General features: G+C 42.5%; 1 protein-coding gene across 1 annotated transcript in view; it reads right to left on the reverse strand.

Annotated features, from left to right (window-relative positions):
- Window positions 1-23,060, reverse strand: part of LOC126267877 (Down syndrome cell adhesion molecule-like protein Dscam2) — a 1,296,028-nt gene that overhangs the window by 216,394 nt on the left and 1,056,574 nt on the right. Inside the window, exons 13-14 of the mRNA XM_049973186.1 lie at window positions 18,514-18,687; window positions 18,272-18,422 (exon numbers count right to left, since the gene is read on the reverse strand). Of these exons, the coding sequence (XP_049829143.1) occupies window positions 18,272-18,422; window positions 18,514-18,687 (325 nt within the window). The remainder of the gene's footprint in view (window positions 1-18,271; window positions 18,423-18,513; window positions 18,688-23,060) is intronic.

A 23,060-nucleotide genomic window follows, 5' to 3' on the forward strand; every position in this document is an offset into this window, starting at 1 on the left:
AGGCCAATGGCCGAAGCTTTAATTGTGGAAGTCTTTTTGTTGTGCCTATCTGCAACTCTTCATCTCCACTGTACCATGAGAAGCACCTTTCCTTCTCAAAAATAATATTGTAGTTGATATGTTTATGTTTTTACATATATCAGAATCCAGATTTATGTTGGAGAATAAATTTGCATAAAAATTAATGGTCTCAAAAATGGGAAAAATTAAGAGAAACTACAGGCTATGGTTAATACAGGAAAGGCTACTTTTACACTCCTTTTGTGAGGATCTACCTGTGTACATATGCTTGCAGAAGATAACATTTCTGACAGGTTGGCTGTATCTTCAGCCAACAACAAATCTGTCATGAGTCAAAAGATAGAATAGCAAACTACAGGAAGTTAAGGAAGGAGACAGAAAGAAAAAAGCCTGCACTAAGAATGGCTGACTTCTTGCTCAAATGAGGAAATGACTTAAAGAAACAACATTCCCATCATTTAGACACTTGCATAGCCGCAGTGTTCAGACCTGTGTTCATAATCATAGAAGCAACCAGTAGGAGGGATAGGAGGGGGGAGAGGGGGAGGGAAGGAGGAAGGGTAGGAGGGAGGGAGGGGGAGGGGAGGGGGGAGGGGGAGAGAGAGAGAGAGAGAGAGAGAGAGAGAGAGAGAGAGAGAGAGAGAGAGAGAGAGAGAGAGAGAGAGAGATCAAATTGCTGAAAAAATAAGTATTACATTATTATTATTATTATTATTATTATTATTATTAGCGAATGTCCCCATAGGAGAACGATAAGCAGGTGATTTATCAATATTTCTTTAGGTTCTTCTTGTTTTGCCAGTATTTCTTCATTTTCTCCCCAAAGGCCTTCTTTCTTTCTTCAGTCCACTTTGGTCGGTATGGTTTTGGTGCCGTCTCTGAAGTAAACTTCCACTTGTCAATTTTTCTTCTGAATGTATCCCTGTCTGATGCGTCTGTTATTTACACATAATTATTATAATAATAATAATTACATTATTATTATTATTATTATTATTATTATTATTATTATTATTATTATGCATGGAATTACAATTCTTGACAAACGTATAAAAAGGACAACACAGCTTGCGATTTGTGGCAATGTTTGTGGAGTGTAATGAAAGGACTCCACTGCAATGCTCAACCTCTCTAATAACTGGGCAAAGAATCAGTCAGGCAAGAAGTTGAGAACATACGGAGGCATCACTAGCTTCTAGTATCATGAGATTGTAGGTAATTTAATTAAACATAAGACCCATACTCTATATCTTCATCTACCTATAATGAGCACTATGCTTTCTATGAACAGCTAGGACACTTTCCAAATACTGAAGTTGAAGACAGAAACAATGAGAAGAAAAATAAGGGCACATTACTGACACACTCTCTATTTAAATAACCACCACTAACCTCTAATGTACTACCAAGGCAATGACATTAAGCACTTTATCTACAAACAACTTTAGTATTGCTGCATTTTGTTTCTCACCATTCCAAAAGCAACATTAGCAGGGCAATGTAACATGTGGTCCATTGGACAGGGCGTTCCAAAATGATTTCAACTTGGATCATGTATATTTTGGAAATCGGGATACACAGAAAGGTGTGGTTTGTGGCATAGTATGGAAGACCAAATCTGATACACAGATCGAGCAGAACTTCCAGACACATTATACAGGCACACCACCATCACATCTGTCAGACAATGATGCAAGAAGTTCAAGTAATCCTGAAGTGTCCTGAAGAGGGCAAAATCTAGGTGTCTGTGTACACGTGTCACAGATGTGAAATGAGTACAAAAGTGAGACCTAAACTTAACTGTTACTTTTGTATCATCTTTACTGTCTAACAATATTCAGAGTTGTTGTTTTACTGATAAAAACACTTTTCTTAGTTAGATGTGCTACACAGGGATGGTTTAACGTCATGCTGGGGCCTGTAGTACTAAAGGACTGGACGCTCTATTCTACACTATCTTCTCTTCTCTTTCTTTCTTTTCTTTTTTTTAATGTATTACTTTGTCATACATTACTTGAAATTAATGTCTAAAAAAATCTTATTTTGGTGATTTAAGTAGTGACACATGACGTGCACCTAGATTTTGACCATTATCTGAGCAACATGACCAAAATTACTCAAGAAACAGAAACTATCAATCGCCACCAATTCTTATTAGTTCTATTCACATAGCACAGGAAAATCGTTATTTATGTAGGGCTCATAGTAAGTCAGTCATAAAAATGAATTAAAATTTAGATTGCAACCTACTTCAGGCATGTATATGCAAAAACTGATGAGTGTGCTCTCTCTAATTTTAACTATGTGGAAATGTCAGGTAATGACTCTTGCATCATTTTTTTGTCACCATTTGATTTAACTACCTATCTTTGCTGACGTGTTTTATTAGTAAAAATACCGAGATGTAAATAGTGAATATCATGAACAAAATACAAAGGGGAAGCATGACTTTTGCAGTGATTGTGAAATCTGATGATGGTACAAAAAGGTTTGCAGTACTCTGGCAGAAAAGTTTATAATGCTCTCCCTTCAGAAGTAAATTTAGTAGATTCAAGTCCAAGTTTAAGGAGCCTGTGAGGCAGTTTTTTTTCTGGCTAGTCTTTTTACAGTTTGGAAGTTTCTAAATCAGAGTGAAAAGCCTTCCAACGTCTGTAAAATTTGTGTGTGATGCAATGTGAGATTGAACAACTATGTAGATACACTTTTGGTTTCGAAGTGTTTCTAAATAACAGTGAAAACTCTCTCCAAGAACTATAATATCTAGATGTGATATATTCTCTAAGAATATCACCCTTTAACATATATGGTACTTTCCACTGGTCTCTTTCTTTTATATTTCACTTGTTATGTCTACTGGATGGTGTAATCTGTCAGTTTACCACTTATGTATAACTTTAATCCAATTTTACTTTTCCTCCTTACTGCTTACCTTATTGTGTTTTTCCAAGAGTCATATGTCAAACTTAATTTAAAGAAATGATCTACTCTATATACTTGTGAGTGTATCACAGATGGGTCAATGACGTAAGAAACAGGTAAATACAAAAAGAGCTGGCACCTGCCTGCCGTTTCAGGTGCCAGCTTGTGCAGACTGTCTTGAAATTTGGTTATCAGTCACTATGGTTAATGTTAAAAAGTAAACTACATTGTATTTTACACTGATGATTGTAGATCTGTGAATAAAATATTTTGCAAGTAGACTTAATAAACCCATAATCAGCACAACCATCAGGCACTATAGTTTGTCACTCATGTGAGATTGAATATGTGAACTATGATGGTTAAGCAATAACACAGTGATTAACAAAGAAACTTAAGATGTTCTAGTCATTAGTGTGTGTGAGTTTCATGGGCAGAAGAATAATGATGAAACACCTATGCAATACATGAAAAAAGGTGTACAGCCTACATCCAGTGGTCTAAGGTACCTTCACACCAAAAACCAACTCCAACAAACAAAAACATACTGTTGTAAGTTTGGCAACAGTTTCAAACTCTTATAAACACACATTCAGCATTTTTATTTTTTGTCACAGAAAAGCAGCAGAAATGGATTCTGATTGTGAAGATGCATTAGCAATTTGTGCTATAATTCTTGGTGTAATTGTTTGTCAAGAAAATCGACCCAAAAAGAGATGGTTGTTGTCCAGAAAGTGTTTGTCACAAAGAGAAACTCATGGAGCTTATTGGAGGAGCTCTGTGTTGAAGACAGTCAAGGTTTAGAGAATTTTGTCAGAATGACATGTGAGCAGAGTGAATAACTCTTGGCCTAGCAGCACCAAATTTTCAATGGAAAGAGAAATTTTTGAGCTGTACTGTGGCCAACAGAACAGCTTCTTGTACCCCTTTAATTTTTGGCAACAGGTGATATTTGCACAAATTTAACATACTCTCCAAGATTAGTGAAACTGTGCTAGAGGCTGCTGGGTTATCGTGAATGTGTCACGGATTAGAAAAAGTAAATAGTATAATTCTTAAAATATTTATACATGCACTTACTACGTATTCAATTCCTTCCCAATAACCCACTATCTGAAGGCAAGAAACTGGAAGTTATTGTTAAGGTCTCTGACTTCCATAGTAGTTACCTGATATCTCAAACTTTAAGCAAAATAGTATAGGTTGCCCAAAACATTTGAAATGTATGCACTTACACTCCAATATTGTATATCTTGCCAAAATTTCCCTCTGAAAGAAAGCAATGAAAATATGTTTTAAGACCCAAGATGGAACATAATAAATGTTGCTGCCTTAAACTTAAAATACAAACATTGATAAACTGAAATAAGTTTTGTTGTAAATATTGACTGATTTTGGCTCTAATAAAGTTTTTTTTAAAAAAAGAAATGATATCATTCTGTTTCCTCGCTACACATTGTCAGTATTTGTGTATTGTCTGCACCTGCAGCCCCATTTTCAGCTGCATAAAATAATGTCACTCTTTCTGCTGTAGCTTGGGCTTCAGCCTGTTCAGCAAGCATTTCTCTAAAATGATGCCTTAAATCAGAAATTTTTTGTTTTACTTTAATAAGCACTTTCTCATTCCTTGTGTCTCTCACTTCAGCTGACATCAGTCTGCAAATGCAGAGTATTTGTTTGTTGTGTTTAACTGTTTTTATTTTTATTTTGTAATGATGAAGCAGCTGACTTCATGCACATTACAGCTTGCTCTGTAACAGGGGTCCTCTTCCTCTTCTTTGCAAAACTGGGCCCCTAACAGATATTGAAAGCAATGGGGAGTGTGCAGTTGATTGTGATGGTGTGACAGCACTGCAGGTGCCAAGATGTTTGTTGTAACAGCTGGGACTTCTTCATTAAAGCTTGTACATTGGATTCCAGTTGCATTGATTAAAACTTCATCTGATTCATCATTGTTATCATCACTAGCCTCTTCAGTGATTGCTAAGTGGTGCACATTAAATGTTTCTGATGAATTCTGGGATACCCAAAATGTAAACTTTAAAACACTGTCCCCCCTAAAGCTACTTACTAAGACAGCGATTAAAATTTAACAGTATTTTTCGTACTTTTATAGGAACCACCTACAAAAGCAGAATGGGAAGAAGTATATGGCACTTGCTACATTGTATTGGTGCAATAGATGGCCGACATATTGAAACAGTGTATATTATAATTATACAGGAACATTTCGAGTTGTGCTACTAGCATAGGTAAACGCACATTACAACGTAATCAGTTACGAAGTAGGTATGGGAGGGAGTATTTCAAATGGTGGTGTGTGATGTCTTCAGCCGCTCCAAGATGTGTGAGCGATTTTCTAAGGGAACGACTGCTCTACCCACAACAAGACCACTTCCTGGAAGAAACGAGGATGTGCCATTCCTTATGGTGCGAGATAATGCTTTTGCTCTTTCAGAGTACTTGATGAAACCATACGCAGGGTGGCAAGAGAAAAGCAGCCAGGAAAGAATGTCATCACGCGCTAGAAAAATTGTGGAGAATGTTTTTCGGAATATTGTTAGCAGTTTTTCGGTGTCTTAGAACAGCAATGTACCTAAGTCCTTAAAAACAACGTTAGCTACTTCTGCAGCTGTGTCTTTGCACAATTTGGGAAGAAATAAAGTGGCACAGTTTACTCACCACCTGGCAGTTTTCGTGTGGAAGATCCAGAAACAGGTGGGGTTCGGATGGCAGCTGGAGGATGTCTCCGCAAAGGTAGGCATGTCTTCAGAGAAATGGAGGCAACGCAAGAAGAACCGCAAGAAATATAAGGGATCAATTTGCAATCTATTATGTATCGGATGTTGGTAAAATGAAATGGCAAGAGAAATACGCATAAATAAATATCGACTGAAAAGACAAATGTCGTTAAAAACTTCCGAACGAAACCCTTATAGCTTCCGTTATTAACAATAGAAGCCATTAACTTGCGAACTACTTTGTATCACAACTTGACAAAGTGATATGACAAGAGAAATAAATAAATTTCCAGTGAAATTGCAGAAGTAACCACAAAATTTCTGACTAAAAACCTCACAGTTCAATTACGCTAGTGAATGACATTTTACTTGCGACTGTAAATATTTGTCTCCCCGGTTTGTTTACGCCTTTCAAAATTTTAATATGCTCGTTAAACATCCACTTCGGAACGAAGATCTCAGTTGTTACGCACCCACTTTTTGTTTTGTGCATTTTACAATGCTCACTATAGTACTGTGTTTTCATATTTGTCCATTTCCTTTCACACTCCACAAGCGCCCTGCCAACTTTATCCGAAACTAGTTTCAGCAAATCTCTCCTTTTATATCTGTCTTGATATGCACAATCAGAAGGATCCCACAGAGGTTTCCTCATTTCAACTCTAACAAAAACTGAACTGTTAGATCTGTTGACCATTCGCAAGTCGCCATTGTCGAAAGAAACGTGGCAGACGACGAAAGAAACACAGCAGACGATACGGCACACACAACTCTGTCGTCTTTTTGCTCAAGGACCATAAACTACAAACTCTAGACAGAACTTCCTTCAACTAGTTGTTCAGATTCAAATGGCTCTGAGCACTATGGGACTCAACTGCTGTGGTCATCAGCCCCCTAGAACTTAGAACTACTTAAACCTAACTAACCTAAGGACATCACAGACATCCATGCCCGAGGCAGGATTCGAACCTGCGACCTTAGCAGTCGCACGGTTCCGGACTGCGCGCCTAGAACCGCGAGACCACCGCGGCCGGCAGTTGTTCAGACTCGCGACTTTAAACAACTGTTGAAAACTTAAGTCAAACTTCGAGCTGAGAATAGTTGTCAATTGAGTTCGTAGGAGTTGGTTTTCATTGTGAAGACGCCTTTAACGACATTACACGACCAATGACGGAACTTGTACATACGTCTGTTAACACTATTGTGCTCTTTAGTTCAACAGAGTATCTACAGCCATAAACACTAAAAGCTCTTGTAATATTATTAACCAGCAACAGATTTATTCTACAATTATTTTTCATTTATACAGTAGATGGTTCAAAACTAAACTTTGGAGCAGTAAAAGTACTCACTGGAGGGGCAAGTAAATCACATAATTATCTCCTCCTCGCTTTCTGCTTGTTTCATTCTCTGTTGCGTTTCGTCCAGTCCTCAGTTGTTATGACTCTGTAACAATAGGTAGCTTTCGATCAAACAGTCTATTTGCTTCAGCACCCGCTAGCCGACCTTTGAGATCTACAATGCCTTAGCGAAATAGCACGGTAGCAGCAAGAACTCCATTGTCGAACACTAGTTCCCTCTTCAGGCAGTTGTGCGAACAAAGAGCAGGTGCACTGTTGCCAGATTTACTATACAGCGATAGACGTCTGTTCGGCTGCAGCTTTTGCTGAAGTTTTTACTTGGACGCAGTGATACGAAACCGGATTTCGTAAACAGATTTCCCAATACCGCTTCTGAGAGGTCGTGTAAACACTTCAAAGTCGATTGTGGGCATCAGTTGCCTACTTTCCAATTCCGCAATCGATTTTCGCTACCATGTAATAGGTTTTGAAACGTGCTTGGGTTGTCAAGTTAGGTCTTGTTTTTAAGAATATTCGGTTAATAGAGACTTATTGTGCAGTGAACGAGAAGCAGAAATAGAATGAACATGAAGGTGTCTGTCTGAAATATTTAATTGAAAAGAAATAACGACTGTATTGACGGAATCATAAATTGGATCAGCTGTTTTCCAGCCGCCATACTTACTGGGCTAGCAAAGCCGCTCCCGGTTTCCGAAATTCGGTTTTCGCCTTCCGGAAGATGTGTCACATTTAACCGTACTGTGCAGAAGTTACGCTGAACCCATAGTGGGCGTTTACAGTCACGGAAGAGGGCAAGGCTTCTATTCGTAGGCAGAAGACTGGTGGAACATTAACGCACCACTCCCTGTAAGTTGTTAAACCGTCTGTCTTCCTTTTCTTTGACAGTTTGCTCCTCCTCTGTTCCTGCGGCCTTGGCATAGCCTTTCTCGCCACCCCCTTGTATGGCCCTGGCCATACAGTAAACATTGTGGGGTTGGGAAAGCCTGAATTACACATTTTTTTAAAAAAAGTGGTTAGTAGTGAAAGTTGGAAACGTGACACTACATACATTCACCAGGAGAGAATGAGCAAATTGTGGTTCCTGAATGCGTTGACCATGAATGCATGCATAAGAACTTCACAGATAAGCGTTGATATGCGGAACACCAACTTACTGTAAAGAAAATGTGTTGGTAAATACTGGCCCGTACTACCATCTGCTCATATAGGTGGCCCCACGTCAGTCGTGAGACGCATCCAATTTTTCGATTTTTTGCCGTTTTTCGTCGTGAACACGTGGCCGCCACACAAAACTCCTACCAGAGTACCACCTCTGGATTGCAGTGACGAAAGGACTGCAGTGCAAGATGTGTTCTCAGTGTGCACGAAGAGTGTTGAAAACCAATGCGCAGATGACTGAAAACTCTTTTCATAAAATTCCGGGCGTGCGGTCGCATAAAGTCAATTTCTTCTGGACGGACCAAGTGCTGGAGCGCCAGTCACCTCGGTTCACTCTGAAGATAGTTGGACGGTATTCAGCCGAAATATTAGAAGAAGTTGAATTTATGCGGCTGCACTCCACGAAAATATGAGGACTCAAAACTCGTTCCTATCGACATCACCGAACCTTCCGTACATCAACAAATCCTACCACTTACGAATCCATTTGCACAAAGTCAGTCCAACTCCACTATGAATTGAGTCACCTGTAAACAACGATATCAAGACTGCCGGAACATTTTCGCGCTGTCCGCGTCTTCCACAACACGTGTGCAATTTGAAGATTTGCATACTGCCCCGCAACAACCAACGGTTGCCGGCCTGTCTCACACTATGAACCTGGATTTAGATTTGGAGGATAGTGCCTTTTCGGGCAATGCTCCCATTCGGATCCGAGTGCAAGATACAAGCGACACAAACTGCGTGCCTCCTGCGTCTTCCGCGTCGTAAAATGCAATCTCCAATCGTTTACCGTTTTGCCTAACAAACCTGGCTTCACACGCAGTCGCCAGCCAACCTGTCCGCCGCAGAAGACAATACTGCAAACTCGGCTTTCGCTTCATGTCCTAAACTTAGTACTCACCTCAAACTGCTACCTCTTTATACTGGCAACACCAACTTGTTCGCGACAGCTGACAGTATTTTCACAGCAACAGGAGTATACAATGATGATGCTAGATATGGCTCTGAGAACTATGGGACTCAACTGCTGTGGTCATCAGTCCCCTAGAACTTAGAACTACTTAAACCTAACTAACCTAAGGACATCACACACATCCATGCCCGAGGCAGGATTCGAACCTGCGACCGTAGCAGTCGCACGGTTCCAGGCTGCGCGCCTAGAACCGCGAGACCACCGCGGCCGGCGATGCTAGATATGTCAGTTTATTCTGCCATATAGTAGGTCACGTAAAAGTCATGAGTGACGTCATATTACCATCGCCTCAAACGACAAATACGACACAGTGAAGTTCACACTCCTACAGCTTCTCCTCGTATCCCCGAACAACAAACACAGGAGGCTATGTACGATCATCAGCTACATAAAAACACCATGTCACACCTCTGGTAACGTGGCTGTGTAGCCCTCGATCGTGCCCTCGTGCCGGACACGGTATTATGAACACTATGGATGGTGAAACCATCGACGGAACTGCAACTACTATGTTCACACTTGAGTCCAAACCTCTCGAGAAACGACTCATGCTAACCGACCGTATGTTCTCCTGTTATCACTTTCAGCGCCAACCACCGCCAGCTGAGCCAGTTCGTCACACACCTCACTGTACAGGCACGCCGCAGCAAGAACACCTCGGCCCCGCCACAAGACAAGCACACATCCGGTGACTCGACCTCATCACGATTGTTGTGCTATTTGGTTTCATACTAACTTCGGGCAGAAAGCTCGAAAATGTTGAAAACTATGTGGGTTACCGAACGCCTTCAGCGGGCTAAAATAGCACTACAGCCCGCTCAGCCCTGCATAGTTGTCTATGCCCCTCGCATGTCGCACAGGTTCATATCACTTCTACGGCGCCCGTGGCTAGATGCCTCGTCATTCAAGACCTAACTACAAAAGAATTCTTCCTTGTTGATATGAACTCTGATACCAGTTCGCTGCCATGCGACAGCACGCTCGTTTTCGAGCCGTCGTCGACTATTAATCTGCACTCGGCACATGACTCGGAAAATCCATCCATGGCGCCACCTCATGTGCCATACAGATTACAACGAATTTACAAAGTAACTGGACATTTTAAGTCACGGACATGTGCGAACCTACAGGGGTAATCCCAAAAGTAAAGGCTCCTATTTTTTTTATAAGCACATAGACCTGTTTATTTCTACAATGGTTTACGTCAGTTTACAGAGTGAACATTAAGCGATTTTTCGACATAATCACCATCTCTGTCGACGTAGTTTTGTAGACGCTGTGGCAGTTTTTGTATGCCAGTGTGATACCAGCTCGCCGCCATCAGTTTACAGCGTGAACATTAAGCAATTTTTCGACATAATCACCATCTCTGTCGACATAGTTTTGTAGACGCTGTGGCAGTTTTTGTATGCCCGTGTGATACCAGCTCGCCGCCATGCTGTTCAGAAAGTTATGAACCTCTTCTTTCACTTCGTCGTCGGAGCTGAATCACTTTCCGGCCAAATGTTCTTTTAACCAGTCCAGAAAGTTGTCCTGTTCGGCTGCAAGGCAGTAAAGAAATGCGCTGGAAACATCATCTCGTTACCGCATGTGGTCATCAGTCAGCATGCGTGGCACCCATCTTGCCAATACCTTCCGGTAATTCAATGTTTCTGTTAAAAAATCTGTGAGCGGTGCTCCGGGAAACCTCAGGAACCAACGTGCAGAGATCATCCAGGATCTTCACGTGTGCGTTTCTCAGCCTTCAACACTGTCTCCTCAGAAACTGGCGGTTTCCCGCTCCTTTGTTCGTCGTGAATTTCTCGGTCCGACCAGCTGCAAACTCTCTGCACCACTAACGAACGTTTTTGACATCCATGCACGACTCACCATACACTTCCGTCAATTGGCGATGGATTTCAATCGGCGCAGTGGCCTTTGCGTTGAAAAACCGAATAACTGCGCGCAATTCGCACTTGGCGGTAACATCCAACGGGAGCTCCATTCTCAACGGCTGCCAAGCCAAGGCTGAGCACCTGGGCAAGGCGTGCGCGAATTTACACACAGCGCGTGAAGCACTCTTTATAACCGTGTGACCAACTGCCACGCAAACAGAATTCTGTACTTATAAAAAAAATAGGAGACATTACTTTTGGGATTACCCTCGTATTATTGGCGTGGGCGGCCTATGACAGTACAAACTTTTGGTCATGGCGTTAACGCAACACATTACCGGGGCTCAGGTTCAGTCAGATAAGTCGCAACGCTAGAAACTTGTAGCGAAATGCTGGGAAGACCTTGAAACGTCCCCTTAGAAAAATTTATACAAGACTGGTCTTTATGAAACGTCCCCTTAGAAAAATTAAACGTGACTGTGCTTAAACTGACACACAATATTTTTAGCGCAACGCAATCTGACTTTCAATAATCCCTACAAAAGAATGGCCCTGACTAACATTAACCTATACCTTTCACAAATCACTTACCTCACAAAAAAATCTTCCTTACTCGAACTACTGCAATACAGCGAGCACCACTACTGCCAGCTAAATAAAAGATTCAAACTACTGAAGGCACTAACTACTGATAGGCATAGTTAGCGAATGAAAGATTTTAATAGAGAACAAACAATGTATTTACGTTAATAGTCATAATATATATATCAGTTCATGACACCAATTCTTACAAATTTCAAAACTCCGCCATCTCTCTCCCCACGTCCACCACTGCTGGCGGCTCACCTCCAACTGAGCAACGCTACGCGCTGTTAGCATCCAGCTGCCGCTGCCCAGCACTACAATGGCAGACAACAATGCAAACCAGCCACAGACTGCACACGGCACAGCCAGTGATTTTCATACAGAGCGCTACGTGGCGGCGGCGTTACCAATAAAAAAACCTAAACAGCCTACTTACAACCTGTACAGGATGAACGCTTGGTGCATGGATTGACAGTTGAACGTCAGCATAAAAAAACTGTAGCGTATTGCGCACATACAGGCTGAAGGATCCACTGTTGCATGATTACGCGATTGGAGAACAACCACTGAAAGCAGTCACACCCATAAAATATCTGGGAGTGTCTGCACAGAGCGATTTAAAATGGAACGATCACATGAAGCTAATCGATGGTAAGGCAGATGGCAGTATTATATTCTTTGGGAAAAGCATCGGGAGCCCGCATCTCGTGGTCGTGCGGTAGCGTTCTCGCTTCCCACGCCCGGGTTCCCGGGTTCGATTCCTGGCGGGGTCAGGAATTTTCTCTGCCTCGTGATGGCTGGGTGTTGTGTGCTGTCCTTAGGTTAGTTAGGTTTAAGTAGTTCTAAGTTCTAGGGGACTGATGACCATAGATGTTAAGTCCCATAGTGCTCAGGGCCATTTGAACCAAAAACATCAGGAAATGTAGTCCTTGCACAAAGAAAGTATGAGGGTAATCCCAAAAGCAAGGTCTCCTATTTTCTTTATAAGTACAGAACTCTGTTTGTGTGGCAGTTGGTCACACTGTTACGAAGAGTGCTTCACGCGCTGTGTGTAAACATGCGCACGCCGCGCTGAGGCGCTCAGTCTTGGCTTGGCAGCCGTTGAGAATGCAGCTCCAGGTGGATGTTACCGTCAGGTGCGAAATGCGCGCCGTTATTCGGTTTTTGAACGCAAAGGGCACTGTGCCGGTTGATATCCATCGCCAATTGACGGAAGTGTATGGCGAGTCGTGCACGGATGTCAAAAATGCTCGTAAGTGGTGTAGAGAGTTTGCAGCTGGTCGGACCGAAATTCACGACGAACAAAGGAGCGGGAGACCGTCAATTTCTGAGGAGACAGTGGGTCAAAGTGCTCAGGTCAACCATTTACGCTGAGAGGTACTGTGAGACTCTGAAAAAACTCAAACGGACAATTCAGAACCGGAGAAGAGGAATGTTGAGCGAGGGTGTACACATTGTCCATGACAACGCTCGCCCACACATTGCTCGGCAAACCGTTGCCGTCCTGCAACAGTTTCAGTACCCACCCTATAGTACTGGCTTGGCGCCCAGTGACTATCACCTGTTCCCTAAGTTGAAAGAACATTTGGCCGGAAAGCGATTCAGCTCAGACTACTAGGTAAAAGAAGAGGTTCATAACTTTCTGAACAGCATGACGGCGAGCTGGTATGACATGGGCATACAATAACTGCCACAGCGTCTACAAAAATGCATCGACAGAAATGGTAATTATGTCGAAAAATACACTACTGGCTATTAAAATTGCTACACCACGATGATGACGGGCTACAGACGTGAAATTTAACCGACAGGAAGAAGATGCTGTGATATCCAAATGATAAGCTTTTCAGAGCATTCACACAAGGGTGGCGCCGGTGGCGACACCTACAACGTACTGACATGAGGAAAGTTTCCAACCGATTTCTCATACACAAACAGCAGTTGACCAGCGTTGCCTAGTGAAACGTTGTTGTGATGCCTCGTGTAAGGAGGAGATGTGCGTACCATAACGTTCCCGACTTTGATAAAGGTCGGATTGTAGCCTATCGCGATTGCGGTTTGTCGTATCGCGACATTGTTGCTCACATTGGTCGAGATCCAATGACTGTTAGCAGAATATGGAATCGGTGGGTTCAGGAGGGTAATACGGAACGCCGCGCTGGATTCCAACGGCCTCGTATCACTAGCAGTCGAGATGACAGGTATCTTATCCGCATGGCTATAACGGATCTTGCAGCCACGTCTCGATCCCTGAGTCAACAGATGGGGACGTTTGTAAGACAACAACCATCTGCACGAACAGTTCGACGCCAGTTTGCAGCAGCATGGACTATCAGCTCGGAGACCATGGCTGAGGTTACCCTTGAAGCTGCATTACATACAGGAGCGCTGGCGATGGAGTACTCAACGACGAACCTGGGTGCACGAATGGCCAAACGTCATTTTTTCGGATGAATCCAGGTTCTGTTTACAGCATATTGATGGTCACATCTGTGTTTGGTGACATCGCGGTGAACGCATATTGGAAGCGTGTATTCGTCATCGCCATACTGGCGTATCACTCGGCGTGATGATATGGCGTGCCACTCGTTACACGTCTCAGTCACATCGTGTTCGCATTGACGGCACTTTGAACAGTGGACGTTACATTTCAGATGTGTTACGACCAGTGGCTCTACCCTTCATTTGATCCCAACATTTCAGCAGGATAATGCACGACCGCATGTTGCAGGTCCTGTATGGGCATTTTTGGACACAGAAAATGTTCGACTGCTGCCCTGGCCAGCACATTCTCCAGATCTCTCTCCAATTGAAAACGTCTGGTCAATGGTTGCCGAGCATCTGGCTCATCACAATACGCGTCAGTACTCTTGATGAACTGTGGTATCGTGTTGAAGCTGCATGGGCAGCTGTACCTGCACACGCCATCCAAGCTCTGTTTGACTCAATGACGAGGCGTATCAAGGCCGTTATTACGGCCAGAGGTGATTGTGCTGGGTACTGATTTCTCAGGATCTATGCACCCAAATTGCGTGAAAATGTAATCACATGTCAGTTCTAGTTTAATATATTTGTCCAATGAATACCCGTTAGTCATCTGCATTTTTTCTTGGTGTAGCAATTTGGGCCAGTAGTGTAGCTAAATGTTCAAGCTGTAAACTGATGTAAGTCATTGTAGAAATAAACAGGTCTATGTACTAATAAAAAAAATAGGAGACCTTACTTTTGGGATTACCCTCGTGGTTTGCAAAACCCTCGTTCGAGCAACAGTTGAATATTGTTCGCCAGTCTGGGATCGGTACCAGGTAGGGCCGATAGACGAATTAGAAAAGATCCGAAGAAGAGCAGTGCGTTTCGTTACAGGCTCATTTAGCAAGCGCGAAAGCGTCTCTGCGACGCTCAGCGAACCACAGCAGCAGAAGCTTCAAGAGATGCATTGTGCATTACTGTGTAATTTACTGTCAAATTTCGGAGAACGTACGTTCCTGGAAGAGTCAGCCAATATACTGTTTCCTCCTAAGTATGTCTCGAGAAAAGACCGTGAAGATGAAATTATAGAGATTCGAACTCCCATGGAGGTCTGCCAGAAATCGTTATTCCCGCTAACTATTCGCGACCAGAACAGGAAAAGAGGAAAACGGAGCTGGTACAGGAAGTAACCTCAGCCACACGCAGTAACGTGGCTTGCAGAGCACAGATGCAGATGTGTGAAAGGAGGAATATCAGAAAAAAAACGGGGGAATGTGCGCTGAAATCAAGACCCAGGTGCAAGGAAAAGGAATAGTCCAGGTGAACGAGCATGGTGTGGAAATGGCCTATACGAGAAGAAGAATACATACACGTTACAAAAAAAAGGATGTACCTATGCATGTACGGTACCAACGGCCTTGCCGCAGTGGTAACATCGGTTCCTGTCAGATCACCGAAGTTAAGCGCTGTCGGGCTGGGCTAGCACTTGGATGGGTGCCCATCCGGTCTGCCGAGCGCTGTTGGCAAGCGGAGTGCACTCAGCCCTTGTGAGGCAAACTGAGGAGCTACTTGATTGAGAAGTAGCGGCTCCGGTCTCGTAAACTGACATACGGCCGGGAGAGTGGTGTGCTGACCACATTCCCTCCATATCCGCATCCAGTGAGGATGAGGATGACACGACGGCCGGTCGGTGCCGATAAAAAGGAGATTATTATGAATGTACGAGGTCTGTTCAAAAAATTCCGGAACATTCTTAATTTCACGCCGGTGGTGTGTCTGAGCGAAATGCGGTTGGCATCCCTGCACACGCCTGTGTTTAATGAGTAACTGCCGGAAGTTTCGTTGTTGTATGTCTGTTAGTTACTGTTCAGTGCTGTACTGAGTAGAACGTCGCGTCTCACAATTTGCGAATTTCAAGATGGCAGAGTTAGAGGACCAACGCTTCTGCATTAAATTTTTCGTGAAACTCGAGAAAACCTTTACAGAGGCACGCCAGAAGACGCAGGGAGCCTACGGTGATGAGTGCTTAAGCCGCACTCGGTGTTACGAGTGGTTCACACGGTTTACAAATGGCGACCCTCGTTCGGGAGGTCCTTGGACGTCTACCGACGGCGCTCATGTCAGGAACGTCGACGAACTGTGCGTGCCAATAGGAGACGGACTGCCCGACAGATTGCAGAAGAGTGTAACATTTCAGTTGGATCATGTTATGGAATCCTGTGAGAAGGAAGCTGCTTGAAATGTGGCGTGACAATTCATGGCTCTTACATCACAATAACGCACCCGCACATTCATCCCTGTTGGTGCGTGACTTTTGCACAAAAAACAAATCACTCTGCTACCTCAACCTCCGTACTCTGCAGGCCTGACCCCTGCTGATTTCTTTTTTATTCCCAAAGTTGATAGACGATAGACGAGATACAATTCTTAGGAGGCCCTTCACGCGATCCAGCGTACCAAGACTTGCTTCCAGAAGTGGAAACGGCGTTGGGATCGGTGTTTCAGTTGTGTAGGAGAGTATTTCGAAGGAGACAATGCACAATGTGATGATGAGGTCCCATTCTCCGAGGAGCGTATGGGACGATGCGGGGCATCCGCACTGCCCTACTAGACAAGGTCCTAGTGGAGGTGCCGGTCGGTGTGGCCGAGCGGTTCTAGGCGCTTCAGTCTCGAACCGCGCAACCGGTACTGTCGCAGATTCGAATGCTGCCTCGGGCATGGATGTGTGTGATGTTCTTAGTTAGGTTTAAGTAGTTCTAGTTCTAGGGGACTGGTGACCTCCGATGCTACGTGCTCAGAGCCCATTTGAACCATTTTTGAACCTAGTGGAGGTGATTTGGCATTGCCTTCCTCCGACCGTAATGGGGATGAATGATGATGATGATGCAGACGACACAACACCCAGTCATCTCCAGGCATAAAAAATCTCTGACCCTGCCGGGAATCGAACCCGGGACCTCGAGCGAGAACCCTACCGCAAGACCACGAGCTGCGGACACAATAACGTACCCGTACAAAAATAATGTGGACAAAATTGCGGAATTTTTTTTTTTAACAGACCTCGCACGTTTGTATGGTTGTATGTATGTTCTACATCTCCTCCGAAACCATATGATCGATTTCAGTCGAACTCGGTACACGTTATCGCTTACAGTCTGGGAAGAATTGCTGTGGAGTTACGAACCACGGGGTGAAAAGTCAGTGCAGCCTACGACGTGCGAGAACCTACACTTTAATTATCCAGTATTTGAAAATGAAAGCACTTAGTGACATGCAACAAACTTTACACATAATTTCAAGCCTTTACCAAACCGTTGTTTGCTGACAATCCCCACAAAGTGGGCACTATGGGACTTAACATCTTAGGTCATCAGTCCCCTAGAACTTGGAACTCATTAAACGTAACTAACCTAAGGACATCACACACATCTATGCCCGAGGCAGGATTCGAACCTGCGACCGTAGCAGTCCCGCGGTTCCGGACTGAGCGCCTAGAACCGCTAGACCACCGCGGCCGGCTTGACGTACAAATAAAATAATAAAATAAATAAATAAATAGACCGTTGGTGGCAGAACACTAGATTAATGGTACAAGCTACATTATCGAATGGAATCAAGAGTTCCTGCTCAAAATTGGCGAAGAAAGGAACACATGGAAAACACTGACAAGAAGAAGGAGGTAGGATGATGGGGACATGTGTTAAGACATCAGTGAATAACTTCCATGATAGCAGAGGGAGCTATAGAGAGTAAAAACTGCAGGGGAAGACAGAGAGGAATACATCCGGCAAGTAATTGAAGACGCGGGGTGCAAGTCCAACTTTGAGATGAAGAGGAGAGGAATTCATAGCGGGCCTCTCCTCTCTGATGACGCAGAAAAAAAGTCAATGACCATGGGGTACCGTCTTCGTATTGATGTTGGGCATCATTTCTGAATGGAATCAGAGACTGAATCATTTATACCTTATGATGAGGACCTCCACAAAGTTTCATAAATATCCGACTAGTGTTTCATGGTGTAACAATCTAAATTTCCGTTAATGTATACAACCAGACATGTTTCAGCAATTGCTCAGCGTTTATGCATCCGGCTCCTGAAGAGCAACATGGGTATCAAATAGTGCTAGGTACAAAACGACAAAATAAATTGACGTTATCGCGTGTTACCTGTAGTTGGTCGCAGGGGTAAGCTTGAGCTTGCCGCCACGTAGCCACGCCACGTTGATGGGTTTATCTCCGTTGACGTTGCAGTGCAGAACAGCCGTGTCCCCCTTTTTCACCGTCACCACACTAGCTGGCGCCGAAAAATATGGTGAAGCTGCAACAATCAAATTCATCTGCGGCGTTACGATCCTTAATTGGGTTTGCGTGTCAGTAACTGAGCGATAAAAGTGGTGTAGTGAACTTACAGTTGACTTTGACTTGTATGACTTTTCCGATGCCAGTGCCAATGCCGTTGGTGGCCTGGCACAAGTAGAAGCCCTCCTTGTCCTCCTTCACGTTCTGCAGCAGCAGAGAGCCGTTGTTTAACAGTTTGACGTAAGGTTTCTCCCGTATCTCTTCGTATTCTCCCGACTTACTGCCTGCGGAAATACGAGACGGTAGACTGTGTTCAGTATTATGAGTGGAACAACTCGTGCAACAACAGGATACATACGGCTGCAGGAAAAGGCAAAACATTATGTACAACAGTAAAGTCTCTATAACAAAAAATGATGAGGCAGTTTTTTTTTAACGAAAACTATATTACTCTGCTAAAATAAAAAGACGGGATAAAGCATAAATAAATAGGGCGTATTAGCGACTTTTCAAAGGAATGTATACTAAAATGCATCATGTAAAGTAACTATTAAGTCTTTATCATATTCAAACTATTTTGTATATAAAAAGAATGTACTTCATAACAGACGGAATTGGGGTATAGAATCTCGTTTCTTTAAAACCGTGCGATATAAGTCCTTAGATATGATGACATAGTGAAATATTGTGAAACACGAGACAGTCAAAAGAAATAGTACTTGAGATCGGTGAATGAATGCGCCACCGATATTAATTATCGGAAAGCATGTTTGTACTGATCTATTTCTGGAATCACCGAAGTATAACTGTAAACAAGGAACAGTGATTTTATGCACATGGCACGTGCATTTACAGAATTTGTCGACAGTTTGTTTGGAAGGAACAATACTGTTCCACAATAATAATCTGTGAAACATCTAGAAATTAAAAGGCGAGCAAACGTTATTAGTTATGAGACGTGTTAACGGTTTGCTTTGCGTTAATTGTCCTTGTGATTTTCTTGTCTGGGTAAATTAACAGCACCGCGAACTTGCGCTGTTAACTATAGAACATCCCAGGACAATATCTTGTGTAACAACTTTTTTAGCATTTCCTCACTTCCCTGTTGCAAACCTGTCCCTTATGTGTGGTATTTCCGATTTCAGAGTTCATTGTGCAAATGCTTTGACGCTGCAGCATTGCTAAAAATAATTTTTCACCATTTTTAATTTAATATAATGGTACATCTACATCCAGGTAAAGAGAATTTCGATCTCCACTACGAACCAAGTCGCTACATTCCTATCTAAACAACGAAATCAAACATATTTCCAGCAACATTAATAACTTAAAAACGAAATGTAATGTCAACCAAAAATCGTTATTCAGTGAGTTTGAATATTGTCAATGAGCAAAGCGCACTCGTTGTCAGCTGCACATCGAAACAGCGTGCATATTTAAAATTAATTTTGGTTTCGTTCAGGATAAATGCCTTATACGTTAGTAATAATGTAAGAAATATTGTACTACGGTAACAGAGCTATGTAATGTAACTACATTTTAATCGAAATTACTTACAAACAACAAGTTCGTAAGTGTTACGAACATTGCGTCTTTTAATCATAACCACTCTTAAGTTTACAGCACACAGTAACTAATCGGCAGCTACTCGTTTGAATGTTTCATGATTGCCACTTACTGTTTTCGGATCATAAAACCGGTCTTCTCTTTGTATCAGATGTGTTATAAAGTGGTGGTACATAATATCAAATAAGTTTGCGCCAAGCGCATCATCTCAGTGGACTCATGTATTCAACCATGCAAAATAACAATTTTTTGTTTTTTTGGCTTTCGGCAGCACAAAATAACAATGTACTTGATAAAGCCGAACTATGACTAACACAGCGTATCTTCGAAAAGTCGCCGAGTGTCGTCGGAGTGCGATCATTCTGCGAGCGTAAATAGGTGAGTCAGAAGATGTTGCTCGCAGTTGGCAACGAAACGTCGGGAAGAAGAAGTTTCACAGATCTTGACTCGCCTCGGAAGATGTTGCCCGCAATTGGCAACGAAACGCCAGGAAGAAGTTTCACAGATCGACCGCGGCCTCTCAACTCGGAAGTTTTAACCAATGAGGATTTGCTAGATTCAAAATTTTACATTATTCGCTCCATGACGTGCGAGATATAGCCACTGGGTTCGTAGGTGCCTTAAAACCTCTTGTCATTCTAAGTCCAGCCAAGCAAAAAGTCTATTTTTCTTGAGCCACCTTCTTAGTAGATCGATAAAAATCAATGTATATTTGAATAATGAAGGTTTGCACGTCAATTCGAAGAGCACTGCCTGATTTTTAATGTTATTCAGTTCCATGGTGTAGCAATAAAGTTAGAATTTTCTTTGCGTAATCGGAGGTATACTCTTCTATTCTATACTCAATTTACAAAAGCGTCGTCGACACAAAAATTGGTGATGTTGTCTAGTTATATACGAGTAGGTGCCTTGCTGAGTTCACTTAATTCCTTCCGCAGTTGAGTCTGGAGAGCATTATAATCTTTAGCCTTGTTAAATCTTGAGCAAACCTCACACCTTTCATTGTTAAACTAAGATTCCGATTTCAACTTACTGTGTTTCTTTTTCAGCATTGGCATTTCATTGGACTAAGTTTGCAAGGTACTTAGAAACTGCATTGCCTTGCGATGTTTACAATACATTCCGGACCAGAAATACTTACATAGGCCGTAGTACTGTCACGACATGGAGAAAAGCAATATACGAGAAGTGAGTGTGGTGACTTTCGCGCTTTTGTACTCCACAAGCAAAACAGTTAGCGAGAAAAAAGAAATCACTCTGTTTTAAGTAAGCGAAATGCATCCAAAACTTTAGCTCGTGAAATGGCGCAGGATTCTTACCTCTTCTAGCAGTTTTTAAATTACTTAATTTCCGCCATCGACTGTAGTATTTATTCTACATCTACATGTACGTCAGTATTTCTAAGCCACCTGACGGTGTATGACTACAACACTATGAGAAATGATGATCTTCACTACTCAAGGCAAAATCTAACTTTGGCTCAGAAGGGGGTAAATTATGATGCCAAAAAGTCTTTGGTCACTTACCTAATAGCATCAAAAGTCTGACAGATAGCCATATAGTATTTAAAAAGAAATTAAAAGAATTTCTGAATGGCAGCTCCTTCTAATCATTAGATGAATTTTTGGATATACTCCCACAGTAAAAAAAAGAGTGTTATGTAATATTTTTTCTAATGTAATATCTTGTATAGACACCTTTTATTAACCTGACACGTTCTACATCATTACGAAGTGTCGTATTCATGATCTATGGAACAAGTATTAATCTAATCTAATCTAATCTGAGGGTACTTCTGATCCCCGCTTCCCTGTTCCACTCGCGAAAGGAAGAGCGAACGAGGTGGCGCAGTAGTTAGTACACCGGACTCGCATGCGGAAGGATGACCACGCTGTTTAGCGCCCGTAAACCTCTCTCGCGGAAGGACAACGGTTCAAACCCTAGTTCAGCCAGTCTGATTTAGGTTTTCTGTGATTTTCCTAACTCGCTTCAGGCAAATGCCCAGATGGTTCCTGCTAAAGAGCACGGCCGCCTTCCTTCCCCATCCTTCCGTAATCCGATGAGACCGATGACCTCATTGTTTGGTTCCCTCCCCCGAATCAACCAACCCACCAACCGAATGGCGTGTGGGAATAATGATTATAAATAAGCTCCTGTATTAACTCTAATGTCTCGAATTTTCTCGTCGAGATCATTTCGCGAAATGTATTTGGGAGGAAGTAATATACTCTCTAGAATGTAGTAATGTACTCTCTAGAAATTTCAGTAGTAGAACTGTCTCTGATGCACAACGCTTCCTTGTAGCGTCTTCTCTGCCTCTTCTATCAGTACTGCCTGGTGAGGATTCCAGATTGATGAACAATAATCAAGAATCGCTTGAACGACGGTCTTGTAAGCCACTTCTTCCGCGAATGAGTTACATTTCCTTAAGATTCTTCCTTTGAATCTCAGTCTGGCATCTGCTTTTCCTACTATTTGTTTTATGTTGTCATTCCACTTGAAGTCAGTATTCAGCAATGTGTCATCAATATTGCAGTTGTACAGTAGCGGGATTGTTTCCCTGTGTATGTACGATTTGTTACAATCATTTACGTTCAGGGTCAACTGCCAGAGACTGCATCATTCATCAATCCTCTGCAGGTTAGTCTGCAAATCGATTCTGTCTTCTGGCGTTGCTATTTTGTTGCAGACAATCGATCACGTGCGAACAGTGAAAGAGCTTTCGAGGCTATCTACGATCATTTATGTATATTCCAAACACTAACGTTCCTATCACACTTTCTTTGGGTACTCCGGTAATTACCTTTATTACAATAGGCACAATTGCAGTTTCGACCTTAGGTCATCTTCAAGATCTCACATATGCTGAAAACACAGCAGTAGTCAACATTAATAAAAGGAATAATAATGATATGAGCCTCTATCAATCTTTGTGACGTATATCATCTGTTTGTGACGGACGGGATAAAAATTCACGAAGCTGAATTTGTGTTTACTGCACACGTCAGTAGTGATCACCACACAGGTAAAATAAAAGCAGATGTTGAATCACAGTTTTGGATACACCGCGAAAGCAGTTTGCCCAAGAGTA

This window comes from Schistocerca gregaria, chromosome 4, assembly GCF_023897955.1.
Source record: "Schistocerca gregaria isolate iqSchGreg1 chromosome 4, iqSchGreg1.2, whole genome shotgun sequence".
Taxonomy (NCBI): domain Eukaryota; kingdom Metazoa; phylum Arthropoda; class Insecta; order Orthoptera; family Acrididae; genus Schistocerca; species Schistocerca gregaria.